General features: G+C 36.9%; 3 protein-coding genes across 5 annotated transcripts in view; 2 read left to right on the top strand and 1 right to left on the bottom strand.

Annotated features, from left to right (window-relative positions):
- LOC137999481 (uncharacterized) overlaps nt 1-5,225 on the bottom strand; it is a 7,888-nt gene extending 2,663 nt beyond the window's left edge. The window contains exons 1-7 of the mRNA XM_068845251.1: nt 4,506-5,225; nt 3,485-3,634; nt 3,139-3,313; nt 2,626-2,783; nt 1,864-2,037; nt 592-961; nt 1-131 (exon numbers count right to left, since the gene is read on the bottom strand). The exon at nt 1-131 is cut by the window's left edge and continues 128 nt beyond it. Coding sequence (XP_068701352.1) covers nt 1-131; nt 592-961; nt 1,864-2,037; nt 2,626-2,783; nt 3,139-3,313; nt 3,485-3,634; nt 4,506-5,225 — 1,878 coding nt within the window. The remainder of the gene's footprint in view (nt 132-591; nt 962-1,863; nt 2,038-2,625; nt 2,784-3,138; nt 3,314-3,484; nt 3,635-4,505) is intronic.
- The window catches only part of LOC137999485 (GFP-like non-fluorescent chromoprotein), a 38,891-nt gene that overhangs the window by 6,532 nt on the left and 22,359 nt on the right, over nt 1-10,000 (top strand). The window lies entirely within an intron of this gene.
- Nucleotides 4,806-10,000, top strand: part of LOC137999483 (sterile alpha motif domain-containing protein 3-like) — a 10,070-nt gene continuing 4,875 nt past the window's right edge. The window contains exons 1-6 of one of the 2 annotated variants that reach the window (XM_068845254.1): nt 4,806-4,941; nt 5,398-5,460; nt 6,346-6,568; nt 7,725-7,925; nt 8,888-8,978; nt 9,155-9,520. In XM_068845254.1, the coding sequence (XP_068701355.1) occupies nt 6,426-6,568; nt 7,725-7,925; nt 8,888-8,978; nt 9,155-9,520 (801 nt within the window). In that variant the 5' untranslated portion in view covers nt 4,806-4,941; nt 5,398-5,460; nt 6,346-6,425. Of the gene's footprint in view, nt 4,942-5,319; nt 5,461-6,345; nt 6,569-7,724; nt 7,926-8,887; nt 8,979-9,154; nt 9,521-10,000 lie in introns of those variants that run through there. The other variant, XM_068845252.1, reaches the window with a different exon arrangement.

Genomic DNA, 10,000 nt, shown 5'->3' with positions numbered 1-10,000 from the left:
TGCCACTGGTGAAAATACTATTTCTTCAATTCTAAGGAGGCAAAGGAAATTCTCCCAGTTCTCATCACCATCTGGAATCAAGTCACCAACAAGAATGGGAAGCATTCTTGCTAGGCACCACATCTGAGCAGCTAACAATGTGAACAAATAAGAAAATACATGTAGTTTAGTATTTATTATTTACTACTAACAGTTGAATGAGAACCCAAATTATGAAATGAAAGTTGCGTGTACCACTTACAAGAGTGTCTGGTTTGATACACAGTAAACGTTTGTCTCAAAAATGAATGTAATAAAAATCATAAATATTTTTAAATAAATTGTTGCTAATAAATTAAGTATCATCAGTTGTTTTGAGAGTGGGCTTGTTTATACTGAAAGATACCTCACACAAAACAAAGGTTTGTAAGGAATTATAGTGAACACTGAAAATTTTAAGGGTTTGTTATGATGATATCTGAGTTTAATATACTGTATTAACTGGCTGGCTTTCTTTGATCAGAATTATGCCAGTAATTAACTAAAAGTTATACATTATGCATTCCATACTGAGGCAGCTACAATAATATTATTATTATTATTATTACACACCTGTCTGACTTAGAGATGCAGAGTCATTTGATAATGCTTGTTGCTTTATTGCACTTGGTTTGTTGCTCATTTCCGGTGAACCATAATCAAATGTTGCAATTCTGTCATTTAGGGTTTCAAGTGTGAAGTATTCCTCTTCTCTGATACATTTCCTCAAAAGGAGTTTAATCTGAAGGGGTAGCACTCCTTCCAGCTGATCATGCATGACATCATGGTCAAGTCCATCCACTACATGAAAGTATCGTGACTGATTGAGGATGGATGTTCTCTTGACCCCATAGGCAGAAACCAAGGTTGGATCGGCCTGAACTAACTGACAGTGCCTGTCATGGGCAGCTCTTGTTCTCAGTTGGAACTGATTCTCTGTGAACTGCAATCATGCATAAAAAGAAACTGAATAAATGAATGAATGTATTTCAATTTCTATAGCCTGCGAGCAGGCTCTCTCTCTCTGTGGTGGGACCCCAGTCCCATGGGGGTTCTTATCTACTCGCAGGCTACAGTTTCTATAAACATTATTAAAATTAAAATATACAATGATATTTCTGACAACGCCCACAGTGTCACGAATACAGTCTACCCAAGGTATAATGCTCACATGTATTTCAAGGATTGAGGAAGTTAATTTATTCTTATCATAAGGATCAGTCTTTGTGACTGTACTGATCAAATTAAGAAGAATTGTGATTCCTAAGAGAACCACCGATCTGTGCATTGGGCCCGAATTACTTAGTCTCTGGCCCACCCATTCTCACTTAATAAAAGGGTTGAAATTCTTGGGAGGTGTTGTGTTAAATGCTACTTTTCTGGCCTTGGAACCATTCTTACGCTCGAAGTAAAATTTTGCGAGTGCATGGTTGGACTTGCAACCTCTTTGCTGTGGACAAGAATAATTTTATTCATTTTCCCCTGGGACTCATGATTTTTCCATTGTTGAGGCTGTCCCAGTACACCTTGACAGCAAAAGCTGGCTAATGCTCACACTGTGAGTAAGGAATTGATTTTCATCAAAATGTTTAACTGAAGTGGGCAGGGCAGTCAATTAATAAACCGGGCCCATTCCATATGTATTGGTGGTTTTCATAGTAATTTGCATTGTGAAGTACAGGACTATAATTCCGTTCAATTTTGCCATGTTTTTTTTTTCCTAATTTTCAAAAACAAGCAAAGCATAAAACAACAACAACAACAACAAAAATTCATAAAACAACATTCTGGTTCTGTGCATGACATTCCCCTTGATTACTGAGGAAAATTTTAAACACTTTATACCTGTGTTTGGATATCATTACTTGTTGCCATGCAAACTCTACAAATTCTCAGGGAAGTAAAACTTTCAACAAATCCGCCAATCGAATGAGCCCCCAGGTTATCATCTGAGAAGGGGCCAATGCTGCCTCGAAAAAGCCTGTCTTGACCTTCCAAGTGGAAATTCACACCACAATCCTGCAAAACAATAAAACAAGTACAACAAACAGCAATGCCATGTAAATTAAGATAAAAATGACTATAGTACATCACTGTACATCACAGTAGTAGTTAGAATCCTTCCAAACCTGGTGTTGTTTGTCCCTTCCTCACTAATTAAGAGGTTTACAGAAAACAATCACTTAACCAGTTATACATGTCACTGAACATTATAATAGGCAGCTGGCACCAAGTGCAGTAAAATGTGTATATTAATTAAGCAATCCAGGATTGCAGTGTACCTGTTTTACTTCTGTCAATCTATATGTACTTCTGGTTTTTCTGAACTGTCCACAAAAAAGTGTCCACCAAAAGTTCTGGATGCTATAAATGTTCACTTACAATACAAGCACATAAGTGTGATGTTGAATTCAACTTTCAATTGTGCAAGAAAGTAATTTTACACAAACACATGGAAGGAAAAGTAATCATTACAGCAATATCATTGATCCTGGTCTCATTTGTCACAGTCCCTTGATTCCCATGCATAACTATGAATAATTCCAAACCCTTAGCTTAGAAGCACAAATTTACAAATACATGTATATTATTATTGCATGTACTTACTGATTCAAGAAAGCTTAAGTCCCGCATAAAGGGTTGCAGAATTCTGTTCATTCCATAAGTGCTTATCAGAGATGTTTTACACAGGGCTACAAGTTGAACCATGTTGATAACTGAACGGTATTGTGGACTTAAATTCCCAAGAATGAAGTAAAATGCTCCTAAAGATATATAAAACACACTGTGGGCAAAATAAAAAAAGGTCCATGCATTCCGTTGCTGGTACATGTATTTACACGTAAGAACTCGTAGTTCAATATTTTTTGGCAAAAAAAAAAATATTATAAGAACACAAGTATCAAATTATACACCCATGGGTACCACAGGCTAATTGTGAGTGGTGGTGTCTGAAATCACATTTGAAAGACACATTACGCCTTGGTTTCTACATTATTCACTGACAGCTATCATTTTTGTTAATAATAAGGCACAAAGTACTGGTATATTACTTGAAAAACAGTTTACAAACTGTATCAACTGTTATACTTATTTACATTGTACATTTCTGTAATTTACCTATTTTGTGTTTTTTGGTCTTTGATCCAAGTGGATTGGTGACTTGAAAGTCATCATAGTAACAGTGTAAGACAAGTGCATGAGGATCATGCCCAAAAAGTCCATGGGACTTGAAGTCTTCACCATCACAATAGTCTCTCAAGTAGTCATCAGTACTTGTGTGAGGATTTTGTACCTTAACACAGTGGGCATGATACAATCATTCCTTTAGAAATTAAATCTTTTTCCTTCACTGACAAACAACAGATCCATTTCTAAAATAATCCGGAAACCCTGTTGGTATACGGCAATTCAAGAATAACTACTGTTCACAAAATTTAATTGCAGAGGACAACATCTCACATACCTCAGACAGGATGTCTGGATGACTGAGCAAACCTTGGAGTGTTTTCAGTATGGGAATGTAGTGAAAGGTTTCTTTTACAAGCCTCAGTTTTTGTCGCCCCCTGACCATTCGATACTCTGCCCGCTGACTCAATATTATTTCCTCAGGCTCCTGTTGAAAGTAAATAGTATCTCCCAGTTGCCCTAGCTGTAAAACTCTATTTGAAAACAATGCCGCACTATCAGCCTTTGATATGAAAAAAGTTTCCATTTTCATATTCATACAAAACATTATTATACATCAGACTCACTATGAAAAATCTGATTGGTCGAGAGCATTCAATCAATTCACAATAGCTTGTGAACTTGACATGATAAATGTAATATCTGCTGCAGATATAACATTTATCATGGCAAGTTCAACGTCTGCCTGGGTACTAAGCCCCTTGGAGTGTTCTCCTCAGAAACAAAATGGCTGAATGCCTCGCTTCTGTTTCTGAGGATGAATTATATGAAAAATGTATAATAATAAACAATTATTGAATTCGGTTTTCGCATGATATCATGAATTATCAAAACCTCGTGTCTGTGTTATCTGCCTCAGACTTCGGCTTCAGCAGATAACACAGACCTCGGTTTTGATAATTCATGATATCATGCTCAACCTCATCCAATAATTGTTTATTGTCATTCAGAGAGGTTTTTCACTTGTTGTCCCTTTGAAAGAAAGTGTTTTTGCATCTTGGAAATGGCCCATCAGACCTTTTCCTCACATTGATATGATAAGAAAAGAGGAATATATAAAAAATATTCCTGAAGGAATGGAAAAATGACCAAATGAGTCAATTCAGATGAAATCTTCACTTTGGTGTTAAACGTCATTGTCAAGTACTCAGCTGAAGTACTCTCTTTTTCAAATATTGCATGTACATGTACTAACAACTCTAGGTTGTTCTTCTATGCAGAAAGCAAAATGACAGATATTATTAGCAACAGGTCAATTTTAATAGCAAATTAAATAAGCCTTGTCTTGCTAAACTTACCACATAGTTGAAGTTATTTTTAAAGTATTGAACTTGTTGATATTCATTCATCAAGGGTTGTCTGGCCTGAGTAAAGAAGTTTGGCTGTTCAAGAACACCACTCAAACCTTCAATATCTGCAATTTCTAGGCCGTTTCTTTCCAAGCATGAGGTGATTCCCTCCCTCAGATGCTCCAAAGTACTTTCCACCACATCCCCTGTGCTGTCAAGAATTGCATCGATTCCACGCTGGCTTAGCTGATTTTCTTCTTTGGTTTTTAAAAGAAACAAAGCTAAAAATCTGGTCATTTTATCTAACATGTTGTTCGGCCCCTCTTCTTTGTTATACTCCTCTGCATGGACCTCATCATCGCTTGAATTTACGTCGAGAGTGCCATTGTCCTCTTGTATGTCGACGTCTTCATCATTTTGTGGTCTATCAACAAGATTATTCCAGGTGTGTTTTCGCTGAATATGTGATTTAAATGAGTTAAATTTCTTAAATGATTGGCCACAATCGCCACATGTTATCGTGAAGTTTGGCTCGTGACTGTGAATAAACTTTATATGACTAAGGAGCTTCTTAAAGGTATTACCGGCGAAGCTAGCACAGTAACAACATCGGAACGCCATTGTGCTGTTTATTTTTCGCGCCGTGGCGGGAGATTGGTGACGTACACGCTTTGTGTTTATTGCGAAGTTTTGAACCCTTGAACCCTCTTGAACCCTTACGTATCTCATGTGACGTCGGCGAACCAATCACTGATTTAAAAATGCGCGCGCAAAAATAACGTATAAATACTAAGCTCCGCATCGGATTCCTCTCGCTCGTTCTCGCTCGTGGGTTTTTCGATTTTGTGGTGTTAACTGCATTATTTTTCCTTTAAATTGAAAATCATGGCAATGAAAACAGCTGAGGACGTAAAGACATGGCTCGTTGAGCACGATTTTGAAGAGTATGCCTCGAAATTTCACGGTAAGTAATCACAGACAATGATACTTAGTATCGTGTACTTGACCCGTTGACCGAATTCATTGTATGTAGATATTACATTCAAATCAGTCAAATACCGGTGCCAACGTAAACAAAGAAGCCAGTTTTCGTCTTGTGGATGTTATGCAGAACGTAAATCATCGGTTAACTGAAAAACATCGGGCTTGTTATTTGCATAAGCGTGCGTTTTGGGGGGAATTCAGCACAGGCCAACGAATTAACTTGCTTTTCCTTTGGAAATTAAGTGATCTTTCAGATCATTAGTTCTTAGCTCGTACGTTTTTAGTTTACTTTCGTATTTGTAGTTCGTTATGGAGAGCTAGGAAGCTCGATAAACGGGCAACCAACAACTGGAAAGATGAGACAGGCGGCCGACCTAGCACGCAACGGATTTACGTGTAAAAATGTCAATATTCCTCAAGATTTAAAAATTATAGAAAAAGGAATCCGGAGAATGCAAATTTCTACGTTATTAAACGTTGCATTTACCGCGTGGGAAAATGAGGTACGTGCGGGTGACTTCGAGTACGGAAATCCGGGCTGGGAGGGAGGGTGGGGGTCAATAAAAGTCTTGCTATCTGTAAGGGCTGGGGGAAGAGGGGTTTCTGGAATAACCCATGTCATAGTTCCAACAAGTAATTATTACTCATTTAAAAAAGTCAAGCAGTATTCAGCACTCAATTAATCATTCCCAAGTGGTGGCAGTTTAATTTAATACAGGTTCAACTGTTGATATATTGATTGTTAGAAATAACCTGCCGCTTTCAGCACAATTTTCTCAAAAGAATTATGTTTGTAAGCAATTACACCACAACATAATGTTATCCTTATTTTTAAGTTGTTGTTATTGTTATGATTACTTAACAGAGAATGCCATCGATGGAGAGGCTCTTTTATGTCTTACCGAGAGAGCCGTAGAGCAGCTCATACCAGTAATTGGCCACCGGATGAAGTTTCTCAATGTACTTGAGAAGCTTCGAAAAAACTGCCCACCAGCTGGTGGAGATGTTGTTGAAACTGTGCTAGAGAGTCAGACCCTGGCCCAAGCTGGCCCCTCTGACAAGGAAAGTGATAAGCAAACAAGCTTAAGGTACAGTCGTGTTTGTCATCATTATACATGTAACTGATGCTTTGGAGGTTCTTTAAATAATCTACTTTACCCTCATGTACAGTAACATGTCTCTTGGGTAGCATATACCTGAGGTATACAGTCAACAATTCACTTAGTAACCTCTTGGGTAGCATATACCTGAGGTATACAATCACCATTTCACTTTGTAACCTCTTGGGTAGTATATACCCGAGGTATACAATCATCATTTCACTTTGTAACCTCTTGGGTAGTATATACCTGAGGTATACAATCATCATTTCACTTTGTAACCTCTTGGGTAGTATATACCTGAGGTATACAATCATCATTTCACTTTGTAACCTCTTGGGTAGTATATACCTGAGGTATATAATCATCATTTCACTTTGTAACCTCTTGGGTAGTATATGTACCTGAGGTATACAATCATCATTTCACTTTGTAACCTCTTGGGTAGTATATACCTGAGGTATACAATCATCATTTCACTTTGTAACCTCTTGGGTAGTATATACCTGAGGTATACAATCATCATTTCACTTTGTAACCTCTTGGGTAGTATATACCTGAGGTATACAATCATCATTTCACTTTGTAACCTCTTGGGTAGCATATACCTGAGGTATACAATCATCATTTCACTTTGTAACCTCTTGGGTAGTGTATACCTGAGGTATACAATCATCATTTCACTTAGTAACCTCTTGGGTAGTATATACCTGAGGTATACAATCATCATTTCACTTTGTAACCTCTTGGGTAGCATATACCTGAGGTATACAATCGTCATTTCACTTTGTAACCTCTTGGGTAGTATATACCTGAGGTGTAGAATCATCATTTCACTTTGTAACCTCTTGGGTAGTATATACCTGAGGTATACAATCCATAACTCGATGTCACCATTTTACTTTGTAACCTTGGATAGCACACACTGTAGTCACTGTCGCTGCGCTGTCAAGCCAGTAGACGTGGAAGCTCATACCTCCTCATTCATGCATTCTATTTAATTAATTTTGTTATTGTGAAGCCCTCACCATTATACCTTCAAAATCTTGATTTTTTACTATAATCCAAAAGTAGTTCACATACATACATACATGTTTGTGTATAATTACGTATTAATCCATGAGTGATGCCGCTTTCTTCAAAGGAAGCGCCCAGCAGTCAGTCCATTGCAGTCTAAAGGAGATGTGACTCTGAATGCAAAAAAGCCATGGCCTACCACTCTTGTTTTGCCCAGAAATCTTCGACCTGATGTTGCAAGAGTGTTAAGCGATGGAGAAAAACTAACCAACAAGCAGCGCATGTCTTTCATTAGAAGCCTTTACGACCATTTTTCACTTTATACTCTGTAAGAAACAACTTTTTTTATATATATTTTCTCTTCTGTTAATAACTACCAAATTAGGGTCCTTTAAATAGGAGTGTGGATAAAAGTTTCAAATCTAGTTAAAGTGCTCCAGATAATCACTTTTTGCACCCATCTCTTTTGTTCAGTCTCCTTCAATGTCAGTATAAACAGTAAGGAAGAGTGGGAAAGTGACTGCTTTTAAATTTGAAAGTCCTTGTACTCAATCCCTTACTCATACTCAGATCTAAAGGTCTCTATTGTAGAAAAGGCTAACCCTGCCCATTTCACAATTTTGCAAAAACACAATTATCCAGTTAACCCATTTACTCATTGGAGAGAGACTTAACAGATTTTACTCTGTCTAACACCAAACAATTTTACTTGACTTGTTTAACTGGGGGCGTCCTGGGGCACCCAATGAGTGACTGGGTAAAAACTTAAATATTTAATCTTTATCATTGTATAAGTGGAATGCACAGGAAGCAAATCAGAATGCCCCTATTCTTTGTGGACCAATCATATGTCAGGATATGCACTCCAACAATTCTAAGGCACACCGTGACAAATATTGTCACTGTCTTCTCAAAGTTATATCTCCTTTTTTCAGCTTTAAAGGGCATTAATTTTGAGATGTCAATTTGTTAAGCAGTCCCCTCGTTAATCCATTGGCCCCTGGGTGTGAGACTTTTTACTCTATCTTGCGCCAGACAATTTTACTCGTCAACAGGGGGTGTCCTAGGGCATTTGAGGTGTTAATGGGTTAAAATTAGAGAGCTTAAGCACAAGGAGCGGTGTTTTTATTGATGACTTGGTCGCCGTCTGTGTTGACAAAAACAACGCATGCTTAAGCTCTCTAATGGGAGATAACAATATCTCTTTATTAGTACCACCGGTACTGTTACTACTTATACAAGGATTTAGTTTGTGTTCATTTCAATTTGAATTTATATTGACTGATGTAGATATCCTACAAGAGACCAGCTTACAGGTGTTTCAGAGCTAATTGTAAGGACATACCCTGCCCTAAAAGACAAATCTGTTGGAACAGGATATGTAAGTTGAGTTAATATTGTAGCATATCCATGCGTGTACACGTATTTTCCTTTGTAGGTACATGTACATTTAAATGTGGCTCAGCTGACCTTGTAGTATTTCAATATTACAAAATAATGTAAACTCCCTTTCAGTTCTAACTAAATGTGTAATTTGCAACGTTTGTTAATATTCAGGATTCTTGGTTTGCTCAACTTTACGAAAAGTTCAGAAATGAAAGGAAACACCTAGTAGATGATCCTGCAGTTATTCTGCGAAAGAAAAGCAAAACAAGTGCAGCAGTAAAAGGAAAATTTGTTTCTGCAAAGTTAAGGCGTGGGGCCTTGAATTGGGAGCCACCCTACCCAGAAGGGGAGGATGAAGCCTCTATGAAAAAGCACAAAGAGGCTCTTGAAACAGAATGGCGGAGGAGAAATCCAGACATGGAGAAGGTTGAACATCGCATGATGTTGACATTCCCTGAGAGGAGACGCCAGATGAACAAGCAAATTGAGATCACTGAGCTTAAGGCTGAATATCCATCCTTATTTGATTTCTCTCAGGTAGTGTGTCTACTTAATTGTTATGTTTACAGTGTAACTTGTTGATTTTTTGTGGGTGGATTTTATTGTGCTGACTTACAGCTGAACTTGAAGTTTGGTTTGTGGCTTGGTTTTATTCCTTGTAATCTACAGAAGACAAAATGAGCAATATGTGCATGTACATGTGCAAGTTCATTAGAATCAATAATAATAATAAATAATAATAATAATAATAATAGAAACATCCACATAAAATGTTGTATATTTGATATCATTATCATTATCCTAGTATATATATATATATAGGATAATGATAATGATATCAAATATTATATACAACATTTTATGTGGATGTTTCTATTATTATTATTATTATTATTATTATTATTATTATTATTATTATTATTATTATTATTATTATTATTATTATTATCATTATTTATTATTATTATTTATTCTAATGAACTTTTTCCCCAAAATTGTCAACGGACACTGTCATTG

This window comes from Montipora foliosa, chromosome 4 (genome assembly GCF_036669935.1).
Source record: "Montipora foliosa isolate CH-2021 chromosome 4, ASM3666993v2, whole genome shotgun sequence".
Lineage (NCBI taxonomy): Eukaryota > Metazoa > Cnidaria > Anthozoa > Scleractinia > Acroporidae > Montipora > Montipora foliosa.
This window is presented reverse-complemented; position numbering and strand designations above follow the sequence as displayed.